At 49.3% G+C, this 19,117-nt stretch overlaps 2 protein-coding genes across 7 annotated transcripts in view; both read right to left on the minus strand.

Moving 5' to 3' along the window:
- The window catches only part of TARS2 (threonyl-tRNA synthetase 2, mitochondrial), a 29,835-nt gene extending 26,525 nt beyond the window's left edge, over window positions 1–3,310 (minus strand). Inside the window, exon 1 of one of the 4 annotated variants that reach the window (XR_013834032.1) lies at window positions 1,553–3,310. Coding sequence is in view for 3 of the 4 variants with exons in the window: in XM_079958033.1 (XP_079814159.1) it covers window positions 1,553–1,618 (66 nt within the window). In the remaining variant the exon portion in view is untranslated. The remainder of the gene's footprint in view (window positions 1–1,552) is intronic. The other 3 variants (XM_079958033.1, XM_079958032.1, XM_079958034.1) reach the window with 3 other exon arrangements.
- Window positions 3,311–10,754: 7,444 nt separating this feature from the next.
- Window positions 10,755–19,117, minus strand: part of RPRD2 (regulation of nuclear pre-mRNA domain containing 2) — a 38,210-nt gene continuing 29,847 nt past the window's right edge. For all 3 annotated transcript variants that reach the window (XM_079957502.1, XM_079957501.1, XM_079957500.1), the window contains 4 exons: window positions 18,119–18,445; window positions 17,379–17,582; window positions 13,595–16,669; window positions 10,755–13,477 (listed from right to left, as the gene is read on the minus strand). In XM_079957502.1, the coding sequence (XP_079813628.1) occupies window positions 13,956–16,669; window positions 17,379–17,582; window positions 18,119–18,445 (3,245 nt within the window). In that variant the 3' untranslated portion in view covers window positions 10,755–13,477; window positions 13,595–13,955. The remainder of the gene's footprint in view (window positions 13,478–13,594; window positions 16,670–17,378; window positions 17,583–18,118; window positions 18,446–19,117) is intronic.

The following is a 19,117-nucleotide window of genomic DNA, read 5'->3' on the forward strand; positions in this document are numbered from 1 at the left end:
GGCCTTACCTTAGGGAAACGGCCACTTTCAAAATGCAGAATGACTGACAAGACCCCCATTAAAACAGATGACCAGGAAATCTATCAATGTTCATATTTGTTAAAGGTAAAGGTAAAGGTACCCCTGCCTGTACGGGCCAGTCTTGCCAGACTCTAGGGTTGTGCACTCATCTCACTCTAGAGGCCGGGAGCCAGCGCTGTCCGCAGACACTTCCAGGTCACGTGGCCAGCGTGACAAGCTGCATCTGGTGAGCCAGCGCAGCACACGGTACGCCGTTTACCTTCCCGCTGGTAAGCGGTCCCTATTTATCTACTTGCACCCGGAGGTGCTTTCGAACTGCTAGGTTGGCAGGCGCTGGGACCGAACGACGGGAGCGCACCCCGCCGCAGGGATTCGAACTGCCAGCCATGCGATCGGCAAGTCCTAGGCGCTGAGGTTTTACCCACAGCGCCACCCGCGTCCCTTACATATTTGTTACAGGACTGGGGAAAAAACCACTCCAGGTACTACAGCCAACATAGTTCTGTTGAGGGGAAAGTGGAGTTACATGGTTTGTGGGGAAATGGTACCGTTTGCCGAGAACGATGGAAAGGGGTAAGCAACTGCCTTGGAGTTTTCTCCCCTAAACCGGTAGCAGATAAACCTGTAGGCAGCAGATTCCCTTTTATACCAGTTAGGAGTGTCAGTGTGACAACGGCCAACCCAAAGAGAAACTGATATACAGACCCCTGCCCTGTCTCTCCAAGAACAGGTTTCACGTGGGGCGCCCAGAATAGCAATTCAGCGCTCAGTCAGACACCCAAGGGCAAACATCAGATGCTCCCAAGATAGAGGAAAAATAAAGAGCACCTACTGACGGGAGCTTGCCTCCAAAGGATGCACAACTTGTACAGCGATGCTACAGGAGTGCATTTGGCACCTAGTCATTTCATTTAGCAAGCCCCAATTGGGTGAGTTGCAAATGTATGGGAGCACCATCATAAAGCAATAACCTCTAAGGTTTGGGGTGGGGAGACTGGATGATGAGCTCCGAAGGTTGTCAAGGGAAGAAAGTACTGTTTTATCTGGAGCGACGCTGGACACCAGGGATTGCCCGGCAACCATGCTTCTTCATTCCCAGCGGTGTGGGGAAAATGCCACAGTTGCACTCTGTGCATGTTCAGAGATGCTCCATTATGTTGCATCGCTTTGCAAAGTGTTTTCTCTACACAGCATTGTCCTGAAAGCAACATTAAGGAACGGCCAAGTTCAGGCCAGACGGTCTCGCCTTGGTCATTCACATAAATCTGAAAGTGCCGGTGCTTTGAAGGACCTGCTACAACAGGCAAAAATCTGGCTCTACTTCCATCCTGGGGCGGATGGAAGGCCTCACTCGTTGAATGCCTGCCTGCTGGACAGAAAAACAACAGCAGCACAGGAGCTTTCAAGACGAGAGGCTGCAGCTTTAGAAGCTATGGGGCAGCGAGAAAAATAGGATTCTAAAAAAGAGGAGACTGAGAAAAGGAGGGATTCGAGAAATAAATGCATTTAAATTAGAAGGCTATCAACAGACCCTGTACAGCCTGCAGAGATGGCTCTTCCCAGCCCAGATCTTCCTCCAAGGCCAAAGGACCTTCATCTTTGAGGAGACCCGTGTCAAGTCCTCAGTTCCCACGTGGGAAACTGCCGGGGTCCCTCAGGCCAGTTGCACCCTCTGCAAAGGCAGCTCCAGCATCCCTCTCCACCTTGCAAACTGCGAACCGGGAGCAGCAGCAGCAGCAGCAGCCGCCGCCGCCTGCGTGGGACTCTGCGCGCGCTGATTGGCCGCCTCTGCAAAGAGGAAGAGAACGCGGATTGGTAGTCTAGCTGGCCAATAGGCTTCCTCCCCCTGGAAGGAGTTTCCTTCCCCCTCCCCTCCTGAAACAAGGACTCGAGGATGTGAAGTTCCGCCCACCTTTCCTCCCCCGCTCGGATCCACGCGGCAAGCAAATGAAATTCTGCAGCCACCGATTCTCCTGCAAATTAAGAAGGGCTTCTTGGATGGCGGGCTTGCACGCGAGGTTGCCAGCTGACCAGAAACTGATAGGCAGGCCTTTGTGTAGGGTGCAAAGAGGGGAAGGCTCCCCTCATTGCATGCAGGTGAGAAGCACGCTTTAACCGTGCTGAGCGACATCTGTCAAGCTGCACAGCTGCAGCGGCCAGTTGGAAAGTTGGCAACCCAGTAGGCGCGGCCCTTGGGTTGGCAGGGAACGCTTAGGGCAAAACACAGCCTAGCTGCAAAGGAATTTTGTGGCCATACACTGAAGAAAACTGCATGTTGCAATTAAAACCAAAACATAACCAATTTCTGCGTAACAGGCATAAAGCATGCAGCTTTCAGCCTGATAAGGCAGAGTTCAGGAAAAGCTGCATTGGTTGGATTTCCACGTCCCCTACAGTACTCAAAGGGCTTTAAAAATGCCTTTATTTATTTAAAACATATGTAGCATAATCAGTGTTCTAAATAAAGTAATTTTTTCCTATGTCTCATTTAAGTACTGTAGGAGGTGGAAATTCAACAGGTGCAGCTTCTAACACTTCCTATCCATCATAGAGAAAGGGGCAAGCTTTGAATTGTGCCCAACTGAATTCTACTCAGAGTAGACACATTGAAAACAATGGACCTATATCATGTCCATTTGTTTCAGTGGGTTTACTCAAGAGTATGACTAACACTACCTACGAACCCTTTGCCTGTTAGGCTGCTGATTCAAGGGCCCAGGGGTTCCTGTCAGGAAAAAGGTCATGACCCCATATCCTCCTAGCAGCTCCATAAAATCCTATAAACCAGATTATCAGTGTGCACACACAAAAGGCAGAAAAGGCGTATTTTAAGCATTAAAATCACATGTTAAGTAAACACCCAAATATGAATTGGATCCCAGTCTTTTCAATGAGCAGTTCATAGAATGGGCAGGATCTGGCCAAGGACACCTTCTTAAATTCCACCAATTTTTCCCTAGTAGGAGAGTTAAGTGCATATCCTTGAATCCCTTCTACTAGAATCAATGTGGTATAAAAGTGCCAGGGCTGGCCCAAGACATTTTGGCACCCAAGACGAACCACAAGATGGTGTTCCTCTCCTCCCTGAAATGTAAAGATCTACGTTGCAATCTGCTGCCCCCGTGAATCCGGCCACCTGCAGTGGTCGCCTCATCTTCCCTTGAGGGCGGGCCGGCCCTGCCAAGTGCTCATGAGAGCCAGACAGCTCCCAGCATATTTCGCCCCCCACCCCAACACCTGAAATTGATGTCAAATCCCTAACCCTCCCCTTTCCCTCCTACCACCAAAAAGGATCATATTTCACCCTCTGGGTTTTTCATATTTTTAATCCAAGACGCTCATACCAGATTTTTTCCTATGAGCGATGGCAGAGTGAGCTCTTTACTCTGAAGTTGCTACTGGTGTCTGTTCTATCCGAAGAATGCCTTATTATTTTTCACACGCACAACTGAAAAACCCACTGTGTCCTACCTCTTAAGACTTGTTCCATGGATTACTGCCTCACTCACACACACACACAAAAAAAACCTCTCAAGCATGGCCTAGCTTTTAAGGCTTGTTCTGAGGATGATGGAAGGGTTTGCGAATAACAAACAACTTAGTCCTACCTACATTTATTTGGTTGCATATCCCAATTTGGCTTACTCTTGGTTGCATGTGCACAGGACTGCAGTTGCGTGAATCAGGCCCCAAATGTAAATACAGATAAGCTCAGCAGAACTCACTCCTAACTCTGGAGGTAAAGTAACTACTTAAGTAAACAGCATGCTAGGAAAACCAGATAACCAGGTTGTTACCTTGGCAAAATAATCAGATGTGCAGAGAGAGATGATAAATGTAAAAACCAAAACCTAAAAACAAGGCACAGACACAGAAGAAATAAATTGTAACCCAATCTTGTAGGAAAACCTTTCAAAGGAGTCGATTCAGGTTGACAAAGAACAAGAACTGAGGAGGTCTAATCTGAGAGTGCCCACATGAGCTAGGCTGATGTGGTGCCCTTTCAAGGAAATTTTTATGAGGCTGGTGCCCAACTCAGGTGGGAGAAAAGTGGGCAGTCTCACCCCGCCCCCTGGCAGCACACATGTATATCATGTGTACTGCAGGTGCTGGATTTGCATGATTTATGCCTCTTCAAAAAGAGAAGGCAATTTGTACACATCAACATAGCTGTCAAAGTTTCCCTTTTTTAAAGGGAAATTCCCTTTGTTCTGCATAGGATTCTTCGCAAGAAAAGGGAAAAGTTGACAGCTATGCACATCAAGTATTGGTACAATTGGGCCCCCAAATCATTTGCAACGTTGGCATGGAGATTTGACAGACCACTGTGAGGTTTGATGCCCCAGCTCAGGTCTGACCAGTGCACGGAACGGGGACTGGTTCTCTATAGGGGCACTAAGCACCACCTGCCAAAGGAGAGAAGCCCAGAGTTTCTACGCAAGGGTGCTGTAGGCATCAGAACGTAAGGAAGAAGAGCCTACTGGATCAGGCCAATAGGCCATTGAGTCCGGCATCCTGTTCTCACAGTGGCCAAGATGCCCTTAATGGGAAACCCGCTAGCAGAATCTCAGCACGAGAGCCCTCTGCCTGCTTTTGTGGATTCCAGCAACTGGGATTCAGACCCATTGCTGCCTCCAACTGTGGAGGGCAGAGCATAGCCATCACGGCTAGCAGCCATTAGAAGTCCTCTCACCCATTGATTTATCTAATCCTCTTTTAGGAAAAGTTTATTTTCTCTGCCCTGAACCTTCCAGTATTCAGCTTCGCTGCACATCCAGCACCCAGACGTGTGCTCCTATGGCAAAGACACTCAGCACATGAACACAGGTCACGCTTGCACTCCATGCTCCCAGCAACATCACTCTCACAAGCACAATTCAAGCCTGATCCCACTCAGCTAATGTTTCCACCACACTAACAGATTTGGCTATTTCAGCATCAGGTGAAGCTTTTGTCTGTGCAACTTTATTCTTAGATCTTCCTGTCCAAACCCTTCTGGCTCAGATGCCGCCTTTGGTTTCGTCTTACTACCCAGGGACTTCATTGGACCGTGCCTTCTATCACCCTAGGATTCAGAGCACCTCAAGCCAATGGCTTGAGTAGAAAAAAATTAGCCAATAGCAGCAAGACGCACTTGTGTGACAGGGAGCAAGCAAGCCAATTGGAGCCATAGGTTTGTGCTGCCATTGCACAACACCTGCCTCCCTGGGGGATTGTTTTTTTGTAGCATGCTGCAAATACATGCTATAATCTTCTCTGCTCTCAGGGCTTTCCCCGTGAACAAAGATGTTCTTAGAATCATAGGAAATGTAGAGCTGCAAGAGACCCAGAGGATCATCTAGCTTTCAAAATATTCAACCCGTGAAGTTGCTCTAGCTGGTTGGTTTAAAAAGCGCCCCCGTCTTTTGAGCCAAATTATGAACCATTGGGTGTTTCTGGCCATCAGGTCACCCCACAAGAACAAGAGTCAATTCAGGCAAAGGAACAGAAGCCTTCAACGGGCCTGAAGACCACACAGAGCTGCTCCTCCTTTTCCCTTCTGCTTGTGGGAACCACCAGTGCCTCAAGGCCTCTGATGTGCACGGTCCTGTGTTTCAAGCTTCCCCAATCTGGTGCTCCAAAGCTGTTTTTGGACTTCAGCGCTTCATCAGCCATGCGTGCAACTGAGCGCCACTTTAGGCGAAAACAGCGCTGCTACTTGCACTTGAACTTAGCAATACTGCAGACAGCAGTGGCACCTTAAAAGCAGGAACCTTAAAACCCAAGGTTCCACGGCTTCTTCAGCTCCCTGTCAGCCTTTCGGAGGAAATCTTTAAGAGTAGGTTGCTGAATCTTGTGCCTGAATAGTCCTATGCACATCTTCTCAGAAGCCATTAAGCTCAAGGCGGTTCACCCCCAGGTAAGTGTGCAGTGGGTTACAGATCTGGTGGAATTTTAACCCTGTTCCTGGCTCTTTTGGATAAGATTTCTTAGGGACACAAGAAGCTGCCTTATACAGAGCCAGGCCATCGGTTCGCATAACCCAGATCTGCCTACACTGACTGGCAGCAGCTCCTGGGTGTTATAAAGCAAGGGGATTCCCAAGCTTTACTTGGGAGAGGTCCAGGAATGAACCAGGAACCTTCGACATGCAAAGGGAGTGCTCTCCCAGTGACACAGCCCTTAGGAAGAAAAATAAAAAGGAATGGTGAACTGCTTTAAGCTGTAACAAAGCACATTTTAAATACTGGATTGGTTGGCAACCAATGTAGACAGGTGGCACAGTTCCTAAAGCGAAGAGCTTATAATTACATCAGGGTAAGAACCTGGCCAACCTTAGTAGTTATAGGCAAGTTTGGAAAGCTTTGTGATGGCTCTTTGGTGTCTCGAGTGGAAATAGTTCCCCAAGGTGCTTGTCTTGGTATGGAGATGCAAGCAGGGCCCACACTTGCCATCCTCTTGTGATCAGCTAGGCTAGACATCTCCCTCTGCATGCTTAAAGAACCAGGCCTGAGACCAGAGGAGTCATACTGTACAGTGGTGCCTCGCAAGACGAAATTAATCCATTCCGTGAGGCTCTTCGTATAGCGGTTTTTTCGTCTTGCGAAGCAAGCCCACTGACAGCTTAGCGGATTAGCGCTATTAGGGTTTAGCGGCTTTTAGCGATCAGCTGTTAAGCGGCTTATCAGCGGATCAGCTGATAAGCGGCTTAGCGGCTTAGGAAAAGGGCGGAAAAACCCGCAGGAACTCGCAAGACATTTTCGTCTTGCGAAGCAAGCCCATAGGGAAATTCGTTTTGCGAAGCGCCTCCAAAACGGAAAACCCTTTCGTCTAGCGGATTTTCCGTCTTGCGAGGCGTTCGTCTTGCGGGGCACCACTGTAACTGAGAGAGAGAGCATTCTAGGGTCACTGAGATGGACCGAAGTGCTCAACCCTTGGGAGCAGGGAGCCAGTCCAGTGAAGAAACTCCACCTCATCCATTTCAAGACTAATATACTTTCCCTTCACATAATCATCTTTTTCCAGTGGGGATTTATGGCCCTCTGTGGGTCTACTGTTGTCCTTGTTACTCGACAGCCCTCCACACAAACTTCTAAGCCAGATTTCTATGCAGCCTTCTGATTTCACGGGCACAAACAATACAGATGGGTCCGTCCCCCCCCATTCAATTGGGGTCGCTATCAGGCACACCCGTTATGCCTGCTCCAGGAGTTGGCACGGTTGTAAATACTTAGGTATGGACTTGCGGAAGATCCCATAAAATCAAGACCGGCAGGATGAGCATGCAACAGGGTGTAGAGCCAGTGGGCTTCCACCCTGCAAAGCTCAGCCCACCCCCAATGAAAACATTTCCTAGATGCAGCCACTGACAAAAGGGAGACTCCTGGCTGTAGAAATACTGCTCAGTCAACAAAAAAACCCCAAGCAAAACCAGTTACTAGAGGCTCCTTAGCTGTCCCCCACCCCTGAAAAGATTTTTTTTATTTTGCAGTGGTAGTCTCCTCCACAATGATGGAAATTTCTGTATTCTTCTCTTGGATGCATATGGCCTGATAGTATTTTGACCACCAACAATCACAAGAGTGGGTGCGCTTGGTGGGAAAGCTTTGCACCCTGAAACTAGTATACTCTGATTTAAAAAACCCCAGCCTGTCACTGCTTAACTGGTTGACTGACTGCTGTCCCCACTCTACCCCGTTGAGAAAGGCGATCCAACTTCTGCAACCCGAGGGGCTTAATGTTTGAGCTGCCGCTTGAATGCCACCACAGCAGACTTGAGCAACGAGGACCCTGGTCCCGTAAGGCCACAGTCCTCTGCAAACCAGTGCAAGACGGGAGGTTTGCTTCCAAAGAGGCAGCGTTTGGATGGGTGTTTAGGAGTGAGTCTAGCAGTAGCTGGCACTGCGCAAACCAGTTTAAGCAAGTCTACTGAGATAGAGGCAAACAGCGGGCTTTTAAAGGTTCTGGCTTTGCCAGGGTGGTGGCATGAGCTAAACACCCTCCCCCCAACACACAATTTACCAATTGTGATGCTTTTAATGAATCATGGAGGATAAAGCAATCCATGGCTACTAGCTCCGATTTGCCCTAACTACCTCCCTACATGTGGACTTCCTATAATAGGCATTCGCTTGGCTGCTATGAGACCAGGATTTTGGACCACACGGGCTCCCTTTGGGCAGATCCAGCACCCACAATTCTTAACTCTCGTTTCAGGCCTTTAAAAAACTTTACATGTGCTGTGACAGTAGCGAAGTACCTGCTCAGAATGACTTTATCCGGTAGATTAAATGGGAAGTGCTGTTAAAACCTCCCCTCCCCCCCCTCTCTCTCACACACACACAAAATAGGCACACAGTTCCCTTGGAAGGGACCTCAAGAGTTATCTAGTTCAACCCCCTGAAATACAGGAATCACAGCTAGAGTCCCCGACGTATCAGTAAAGCACTGGTGCACTGAGCTGCTGCCTGTGATTGAGAGTGCAAGCAGACACACACAAACACATTTTCTAAAGGCCACCTTCTCTTTTGTACCACAATAGTGAAAATAAAGCTCTCCTTGTCATTAGGGTAGGGGGTCATATCGTAAGGCAGCAGTGTCTTTTAAGCTCAACTGGAGGCACGCAGATCCCTTCCCATGCCATAAGTACATTCCTTTATGAAAATACAGTGGTGCCTCGCAAGATGAAATTAATCCGTTCCGTGAGTCTCTTCGTATAGCGGTTTTTTTGTCTTGCGAAGCAAGCCCATTGACAGCTTAGCGGATTAGCGCTATTAGCGGTTTAGCGGCTTTTAGCGGCTTATCAGCTTAGCGGATCAGCTGATAAGCGGCTTAGCTGCTTAGAAAAAGGGGGGGAAGGGGGAAAAACCCGCAGGAACTCGCAAGACATTTTCGTCTTGCGAAGCCCATAGGGAAATTCGTTTTGCGAAGCACCTCCAAAACGGAAAACCCTTTCGTCTAGCGGGTTTTCCGTCTTGCGAGGCGTTCGTCCTGCGGGGCACCACTGTATAGTCAAATTTGTGCTGCACTCTTCAAAAGGTCACCGCAGCTCAGGTCGGAAGCCAGAAGTGCCAGACGGAGCTGCATTTTAGAAGGCTCGTTTCTTCCAGCAAGACTACACCTTCTGAAGACGGTAAATGTGGGTTCTCGTGCCCTCTACCCCAAACAGATGTTTAAAATTATTTTAAGAACTACCCGTCTACCGAATACTTAGCCTCAAAACAGTGATTATTATTATTGTTTTTTTAAAAAAAGAGCTTTTAACATTTTATAACCAAGAAGGAAAAGGGGTAGGGGTTGGACACAGAGGCAAAATGAGCTTTGCCCAACAATGGAAACAAAGATTTGACAAAAAAAACAAAACACCCATTCGATTTCTTTCAGAATTATCTGCAGGCCAGGAATGGTCAAGGTGCACAATCCCCATTTGCCCCCCAAAATAAAATAAAATGTATCACAAGCTGCCTAGGAGCCCAATCCACAGGGCAGAGAGCTGGGTCCCTTTTCTCCTAGAAATGGAGGCCACAACAAGTCAAGAACACTTTATTAGTATACAATACAAAAATAAGGAAGGAGGGAGAGAGGGCAGGGGGGGGGAGAGAGAGAGAGAGAGAGAACCTCAAAAAGCAAAACAAAACAAAAAAACCGCACTGCTCCGATTGTGTTTTAAGCTTTGGAATTGGTTTCCAGACCTTCTTTCCAACACAGAGACAAGATGCATAAATTAAAAGAGCAACAGTCAAGACTTCCTCCAACGGGGAGCGCTGTGGGTCTTTCGGAAATCGGAGGCGGCTGTTCCATCTGCTCTGCTCTTCCCCCTCCAGGCTGGGTTGGCGCCGATCCAGCTCCGATTCCAGGTTGCAAAGCAAGGAAGGGATGGATGGGTGGCGGTCCCGTTCTCAACCTTATGCACCTATTGCACACTTAAGAGAGCACTTATTTACAAGAAGTGTATATATATATATATGTATATATATATGTATATATAAAACATTCAAACTAGGGTATTTTATTAAATCGTGTTAATATACAATCAAGAAGATGGTCTGCAGTTGCTTGCTCTTCAGCCCAATGCACATCGGGTTCTCGGTCCCCCCTCGTCCCCTCTGCAACTCCCCCACAAGAAAACACTTGAAAATAAAACCAAGCCAACAAATATTAAACTCTCCCCGCCCCTCCTCTTAAAACAGGCACACACAAAGAAAATGAAAAGCACATCGATTATGTACAGTGTTTGTTTTTTTCCCCCTTCCAAAATGGCAGCACAGCCGCACACTTCTGGGGGGAATAGGGTGTATCCCCAAAACATCTGCTCCCTTAATAAGGGGAGGGGGTTCCCTCGCGTTCCCCCAACCCTGAAAGCTACCCCCTGCCCGAGATTCGGCTCTGCAAACATGCCAAGTGCCCCCCCCACCCCAGAATGAAATACGCTATTTCCCCTGTGCTATGCAAGTAATTTTGCCTCGGAAGGTCAAAATGCGTATCTAAGGGGAACTGCGCCGGAGGAATAATGGACACCAAGAAATCTGGGGAGGGTGCTGCTCCTCACCCCCACCCGAATGACCCTATAAAAATCTGCCATGAAAGTTACTTTTTTGTCATCAGTGAGAAATGGGTTCCATAAACAGGATACTTTCAACCCACGCCAGACACCCCCCCCCTTTCCAAAACAGCTGGAAAGTAAGGGGGGGATGAGACTTCTGTGCCTCCCTTCCTCTCCTAGGAAATTCTGCCCTTCATGAGAGAGACTAAGGTTTTCCTTAAAAAATACATGTTTATTTCTTATTTCCATTTTGTTTCTCTCCTTGTCAGGTGAAATACAAAAGTAACAGCAAAGGGAAAGGGTGTGTGAAGAAACCAGAGACAGGGAAATCCTCCTTGTTCAACAACCTAACCTTTTTTGTTTTGTTTTTTTACACACACATATGTACATTGCTAACTGTGAACATCTTAAAGTAAAAGCACAAAATCATTCTCATATACATATATATGAATATATATCTATATATGAGAGAGAGAATTGGGGGAGAAGAGGGAAAGACATGGAACTCTTACCATTAAAATATTTTTCTCTTTCTTAGAGGTTCCCTTTTCCTGCAAGAAGCCCTCGCCCCGCCACAATGGCACCCCCCCCCATTCTTAGCATTCTGTGGCAATTTGAGTAGCGGTAACTCTGAGGGTGCTTTTCATTGCCCACGGGTTAATTTTCTTTTTTTAAAAGGATCCATGGAATCGCCACAGATAGAAAGAGAGCAGCAGAAATAAGAAGTTTCACATTCTATTCTCCTAGGAAGGAAAAACAAAGAAAACTGTGCCGCCGCCGCCGCCGCCAAACCACCTTTGCTCGTTTTCAATATTGGTTTTGAGTCCCTCTGCAAATTGTGAAGCCTGTTCTGAAGAAACCGTGGAAAAATCTAAGAAGCCGACTTGGGGAACGCTTCACAAGAAAGCTCTGCTGAGCAGGCCACGTCAAAACGAACTGGTCTGACGCGGGAGAAAGCTGCGGTGGATTTCGGCCCCGTGGGTTTATATACAGGATAATGCAAGTAAGTGATGTTTCTGAGGGGTGAGGAGTTGACCCACAAAACCTCCCTAATGTCTAAAGATGAAACAGTTTAATCTAGAGTGGCAGCAGAAGTCATGCAGTTAAAGAGAGAGATTAGCTGTACAGATTAGCCACAGACTGTTGTTAGCTCCCTCGTTGTCACAAGGTGGGGGGGGGGGAGATATGTTTTTTTTTCTGAACGATAGGTGCAATTGGAGCTTCACAATAGTGAGGTTAAGCTGGTTTATCAGATGGGCGCTCCCTCCCTGCAAGCACTTCTGGGAATTTCAGTTCTGGGGAGGGGTGTTAAGGTTCCTATGCTCACAAGCCAGTAGCAACCAGGGATCTCTGAGAGGGGTCCTACCAGCTGCACCATCAGCTTGCAAGAGGATTTAAACTTGACTTTCCTGCTTCTTGGTGAGAGATGAGCTCAAGAACTGCTAGTCACAGACCCCTAATATGGATAGTGACAATCTCTTCTGCTTAGGGGTGGGGATCAGAACAGCAGGATCTGAATGAACTTGAGTTTACCCTTTTGAGGTCTGCCATTCGCTAAAATTAATTTTTCAGGGGAAAAACCCCTGGGAGTAGACATCACCCAGATTGGGTGGATCAAGGAGGACTGTAGGGAAAACTACCCCCCTTTTTTTGAGTCTTGGCATTTTAAAGCTGTCAGGTTTTTAATAAAACCAAACTCTTCATAATCCCTGGACCTTCAAGATCTACCTGATATATAAAAACTGTTCATGCTATGTACTTTTTTCAAAAAAAGAAAAACTGTGCACATATGAGCTGTGGAATATTGTTTCAAATGCACAGAATAGCAGATTATTCCTAACGTTTTGTTTTTTTTAAATGCAACTTTCCTGTCGCCTTAAAGGAAACGTGGCTATTAAGTGAATCCCAGTTTTTACAGAAAAGTCGTCTATGCCCACAGCTGCGTTGAGAGAAAAATAAGGAGGCAAATGGGCAGGTAACAGGTGGGATGGGAGACAGTAGAGAAGAGAATCTGGGTGGAGTTCATCTGGCAACTTGAGAACAGCTCTGCTCTCGAGGAGGTATTTTGGGGGAGGGAAAGCAGGGAAAGACTTGAGGAGAAGGAAGCAGGAGTCGCCTGGCATCTCCGTGGAACCCAATTGAAGGGAGCTGAAATTAACTAGGCCAATGTGTCTGCTGAGGCACAGATGACCTGTACAAAATGCTACGCAATAACCAAGCCGTTTTCACTGACTGATGACACCTCCTTGCCCATTCCTCTCCTTAAAAAGCACAAAGCTCGCTATCTGAGCAAACTAAGTTCAGAAAAAGCAGCAGAGCTTAGCAACGCTCAGCAGAGTCCTGGCCAAATCCTGCCCTCTTGTGATTTGGGGGTAAGGGAGGGACTGAAAAGCAGCAGCTTTTAGCAATGCATAGCTGGCTTCAAGAGGAAGGTGACCAGGGGGAGAGGTTGCGCCATATCTGCTCCCCGCCCGCCCCCTCAAAATGACTCCAGCAGCCTCAGCCGGATATAAGCACCAGGATAGAATTTGCCCATTACCCACCCTGTTTTTAACCTGTCTCCAGATAGCAATCTCTTTAAAGCCCTCGAGACTCCAGGCAAAGTGGAGTTATTCCGGCATGGGCTTCTCCCGTTCCCATCCCTTGCCAATCTGAGGAATTTATGAGAACCTAAAGGACTGCAAGGAAGCAAGAAAAAGGGGTTAACAGGTGAACAGAAATAGCAAATCCTTCCCTTTCCCCTACGGTTGACTCAAGCAAATACTAAATGTGCCCATGAAGAATCAGCCCAGGTCACTGAAGGGTGCGGGGAGAGTAATTCTGACCCCCCCCCCAAAAAAAGGAAAAGAGGCACAAGAAAAGTTAAAAGCGACAGCATGAAAGGCAAGCTTTAACTTCTTGGACCTTTTCTCTTTCCCTAAATTGTGTTAGGATCTTTTCTCCTAACTGTGACTTCAATGCTAGGGGAGTCCCAATTTGCTATACATTGGCTCAATATATATATATATATATATATATATATATATATATATATATATATAAAAATATAACCCTATGTTTCATGAACTGAAAAGTCTTTATTTCTACGTTCACTTTATGGTTAGGTTTTTAGTTATTTTGCAAAAAAGTAAAGCCAAAACCAAAACTCACTCTCTAAATTTAGGCCGTCAACTAAAAGCCCCTCCAAACAAGCAAAGAGAATGAAAATGGGGGGGGGGGGGGAAGAGAGAGAGAATGCAATAAATGCATTGAAGTACAGAACATACCTTAATTGACAACGAAAAAAGTTGTGGGGCCCTTTAAGGGGCAGACTGGTTGTTGTTCTTGTTTTTAAAGAAAAGATTTTAAACATAAAACGAAAGTGAACATGTCACTTCCGCCGCTCTCTAGAAAAGTTCTGGAACACCTTCATTCAGTACCTGGGAGGGAAGAAGGGACGTTTTGGTGCGAAGAAGGGGGGGCCCCTGGCGAAGGGGGGCCGAGGCCTTTTTAAGCTGTTAAAGGGGTCTCTGTTTAAGAACAATTCCCTGGGTCGGAAATCCGGCCTCTGGTTTCTCATCCCCAGCCCGCCTCGGTTTGTGGCATCCCGGTGAGGGGGGACAGAGGAGCTGATGTTAAGGGCCGCGCCCAGAGGATCTCTTGGGATGGCACCCAGGCCCATGTTCTCTCTCGCCCGGCCGCCGTGGTCGCGCTGCCCCTGGCCCAGCTGGTCCCGAGATGCTCCCGACGGCATGCTAAAATGCTCCTTCATTGTCCCCTGGTGCGCGGCCAAGGGGCTCTGGCGCTCGGCGGCTAGTGGGGGAGCCGGGAACGGGAGTCCGAGGTCCCCGGGAGGGGGCGGCGGGCTGGAGAACGGGACGCTGCCGTGCTCCCCAGGGAGAGGAGGGGGCGGCTGGGTGGGGAAGGGCACCCCACTGCGTTCCAAGGAGGGAGGCGGGGGGACACCGTGGGGCAGGCCGAGCGGGGAGGTGGCTTCCTTTGAGAAAGGGCCGGCGTGATCCACCGACGGCATCCGGGGCGGGGGGACTGAGTGGTCCCGAGAGAAAAGGCTGCCCAGATCCTTCGGAGGCAGGGACTGAGGCCCTGTGGGGGGAGGCGGCCCAATTTGGTCCATGGGAAAAGACGCCCCGTGCTCAAGGGGAGGGGGCGGCACGTGGCGGTCGAAGGCGGCAGCGGCAAAGCCGCCGGGTCGGAAGTTGTTGTTCTCCTGGAACGGCGGCCCACGGTCTTTGTACTGGGTCGGGAAGCTGGACACGCCGCTGCCGCCGCCACCACTGCCGCCACCCATGGGCGCCATCTCCGTCGTACCCGAAGGACCGTTATCGAAGGTACTACCTGCGCTGCTCAACTCAAACCACCCCGCTCTGGGGGTCTCTCGCCCGTGGCCTCGGCTCCCTTTCCCAAGGACTCTTATGGACTCTACTGTCTGAATGGGCTCGCCTGACATGCCTCTGCTGGAGGCATTGTGGTAGCCCAGCGTTTCGATAGGGGCTCCCTTCTCTTCGGTGCTGTCGGGCAAGTCTAGGCAGGATGACGACACCCTGGTCTCGATCCGGTAATGCTCCTCTTGCTGCTTCTGCTGCTCCCCCCCGGGAGGAACCCCCACCTGGCCGAGGCCCGAGAGGCCCGTGCTATCGCTGGGACCCCCTTTCGCAACCTGGCCGAAATGCTTGCTCTCGTCTGAGGGCTTGCGGGAGGCGTTCTTCAGCATGTTCTTGAACTCAATGGTCGAAGTGGCGGAGATGGAAGACACGACGGGCTTGTCTGCGTTGCTCGCGGGGAGTCTACTGGCCGGGGCCAGGAGAGCGTTCTGCGGTGAGAAAAGCGACCTTTGGGGGACCAAGTGTGGGGAATCTGGATACTGCTTCTGAGGCATGGGTTTGGACAAGCTGTTGTGATTGGAATCTGGTGGGAAGAAGACATCGTTCTTGCTCGGCGTTGGCGAAGCATCCGAGCCGGAGTCGTTTCCCCGCAAACCGTAGCCCCCGTATATTCCAGGCGAAGGCAATGGGTCGCAGCTTTCGCTCTGGTCGTGGAGAGCTCTCATTGACTGGGGGAAAGCAGATTTCAGGCCAAACCCAGAGGCACGTTGACCATAACTCGACAGGACAGGCGGGTACTCGGAGGGGTCAGAAAGCTTAGTGGACTTCAGGATTGACTTTCCTGGCTGCTTCTCCAGGTTCACCAAAGCAGAAGGCGGTGGGCCGGAGTAATCAAAGTCACGGTAGTCTTCATCCTCCTGGAATGAGGTGTCTGGGTAGAACTTCTCTTGTGGGGAGTCCATTAAAGAGGAAGGCAATTCTATCCCATCAGAAGACTGCTTGTACATGCTGGCTGTAGAATCTCGGCTCAAGCTGAAGGACCTGTACACCGAGTTGGACAATTCTTGGGGGTAGCTGTCATCCCGGCTCTGAAGGGGTGACCTTGTGCTACTCGGAGTAGAGGATCCGGGGCTGATGATCTTTGACAGCAGCGACATGGTGTCCACGTTGCTGGATGAAGGCTTGTCCATCATCTCATCCTGAGTCGGAGTCCCGCTCCTCTCGTCCCGGACGGGAGTCCCATCAATGCTATCCATAGAGGTGCTTGTGGGTCCGCGGTTGAAATCAGAGGAAGATGACTGGCTCTCGGGGGGCGCGGCGGCAGACCCCAGGCTGCTCAGAATGGGGATGTTGAGGTTCAAGCCGCTGAAGCCTGGGTTCCCCTTCAGGAAATTGTGTATCTTCATTTCCAGACTCGGGGAAGGGGGTTCCAACTCGAGCTTGGCCTCCGCCAGCTCAGAGGATTGGCTCGTGGGGTTCTCAGCCGGCCGAAGGGAAGGGCTGACATTGTGGGAGCCGGAGAACCCCAAGGAATTGGTGGGAGGCTTGAAACTGGAACTGGGGAGGCCGACACTGTGCCCAGAAGGAACCTTGTTGACCGAGGTGGAAGAGACCTCAGCCGAGGAGGAAGAATTTGGAGAATAGCCAAAACTCTGGGGCATGAAGGGCTGAGCATTAGAGGAAATGTTCCTTCCTTTTACAGAAGAAGCCGTCGTGTTGGCCGGCGATGCCGACGTACTCTGCGACGCCATCTCGGCGGGCTGGGCTGTGTTTCCAGCCACACTCTGGAGGAACGAGGACAGACCTGGAGCGGAAGAGGAACATTTTGATCAAGAAGCAAGAGGGGCAAGAGAACCACCTCCATAAAGCAGCAGCCTTTCAGCAAACCTTTGCCACTTCTTTTAAAAATCCTTTTAGAATCTAAGCCAACCCAGGTTGTTATTTTATCTAACTGTTTTACTGGACTGTTTTGCTGGTGGTCAAGGGGCTGGGAAGCCCCAATCTGCAACCACACAGTTGTGGCAATCTCAACGTGGCCTCTGAGAGCCCTAATTCCCCTCTACCTGAGTCAAGCAGGCACGTGGCCACAAGCTATTTTATGTATCACTGTGATTTTGGGATACTGGGTTGTCTCAAATGTGAGTCCTACTTAAGAGTAGAACTGCTTAAATTACCCAACGCAACTGAATCTCAGTCCATTAAGCAGAACTTACTTGGATCCCAACCTTTGCAAAATGAATATAAGCTGAAGATGGCATCCAACATTAAGGCGGCTGATTCCAATGGGTTAAGTAGGAGTATGAAATCACCCTAAATAAACATTCCCCCTGAAAACAATACTAAGGGCATTCTGGCACATTTTAAGCTCGAAGCTGCTCTTCAAGGAGCAAGCTGCATCAGCCCGGGGGGAAAACTAAGAAGGTCCATTCCAGCAAGGGAGTCCCCCAGTGATGCTCGCGGGAGGCCCAGTCTGACGACTGGCCTCATCCCTCCCAGGCTGTCTACCTACTTACCTTGCAGGCCTGGTGCAGCCTGGCTCTGGCTCTTGGAGAGCACCGAGAGGATACTTTCGGGGGTGATCTCGACTTTGGAGAAGATATTGGCCAAAGGGTTTGGAGGGGCAGTCAGGGGGCCCATCCCTGCGGTCTTCAGGCCGCTCATCAGTGTCGTTGGGCTGGTTGGGGTGCCAGGCGAAGGTCTTGAGGCAGGACTGACGCCTGGAGAGAAGAAAAGGTTGCACAACGTGGAATTATACAGAAGCCTCTGGGCCTGACACACACCCCCGAGCCAGGATAAAGACCACACTTCACCCCAAATCTCCAAGAAGCTCACGCACCGTATAAAAAAAAGCAAGAGGGAGAGAGGTTACCAAAGGCTGGGAAGTCAGGTTGGGCTAGGACTTTGTGGAGGTGAAGAAAACCCGTAAAAAGCAGAGTTTGGAGGAGAATTCAGTTTCCCAAACATTTCCACTTTTTTTAAAAAAAAATTCTAGCTCTCTTGGCTACAAAGATATGCTGGAAAAAGGGAGCAAGCAGACCTCACACCAAGAAGGGTGGCCAAGTGTGGTTTCCAGTGTTGGGGGCTTCAGTGCCGCTGCCCCTCCCACAACTAACAAGCACAGAGATAGGTTATGCAAGGAGAACATACGCCCAGTTTGCGTCATTTATTCATCCTGCAAAGGACTCCACCCCTTGACACAGATGCCCAAGACCCAGTCCAGTTGTCACAGAGCACCAGGACACGCGACTCTCACCTGTGTTCTTCATCACCGAGGTGAGGCTGCTGAGAATGGAGCTGATCTTTGCCAAATCCACATTGGCGAGGTTCGGCAAGGCGAGGGCAGGGGACTGGGGAAGGGGTGCTGCTGGGGTGGCTGGCTTAGGGGTTGTAGGGGTGATGGGGCTTGGAGCCAGCGTTGCCACAACAGGAGCAGGTAGCGCTGCTGCTGCTGCTTGCAGTGGTGGCACTGCTGCTGCTGCTGCTGCTGCAGCTGTCGTGGAAGGAGACATTTTCGGGACGCTTTCAGCCATCTTCGCAGGGGGCATTGTGGAAACAGCTGGCTTCTCTTTCCGTTCGTCCACTGGTGCAAAAGACACAGAGAGGAGACAGTGAGGAGAGGGCATTGCTCAGTCCACACCAGCTTTCCCTAAGCAGGGACCCTCCAGGTGTTTTAGAATACACTCCCCACAGTGGATAATAGGATTGGCGGCCAAACATCCAAAGGGCATGAGGTTGGAGAAGGAGAACGCACAGAATTCATTCATATGGTCATTCATGGTGTATGCATTACTCTGTCTGTGTGTGCGAAACAAAGTTTAGAACAATTCTAACCATTTCAGTTCCTTATCCCGCCTGCCCCCCAATGTGGCAGTTTATGTGTTTCCTAAACCTTCTGTGGACACTGCCAGCTTGGTTTCCTAAATTCATCCCCAGTGCCCCCTACTCTTAACCTATGAAAAGCATTATATAGAATAGCGCTTTGCACGAGCCACAATGGAAAGAACATGATAAAATTCAAAACAGTAATTAACTGCATATTGAATCACAAAATCTGATTCAATCTATTTAGTTTAATTCGTTCAACAAAATTGATGAGCTTGAACCAGCTCTTGCTGCCAACTTTCCAAACTCTGATAGTCATTTAAAACTCTGGTGCCCCCCCCTTAAGTAACCCCAGTGCCCCCAAGGGGACAGTACTGCCCATTTGGGAACCACCGCTTTGCTTGTCTCCCTGACACAATGATGGTTTCCC

This window comes from Podarcis cretensis, assembly GCF_951804945.1.
Source record: "Podarcis cretensis genome assembly, chromosome: 16".
In the NCBI taxonomy this organism is placed as follows: Eukaryota; Metazoa; Chordata; class Lepidosauria; order Squamata; family Lacertidae; genus Podarcis; species Podarcis cretensis.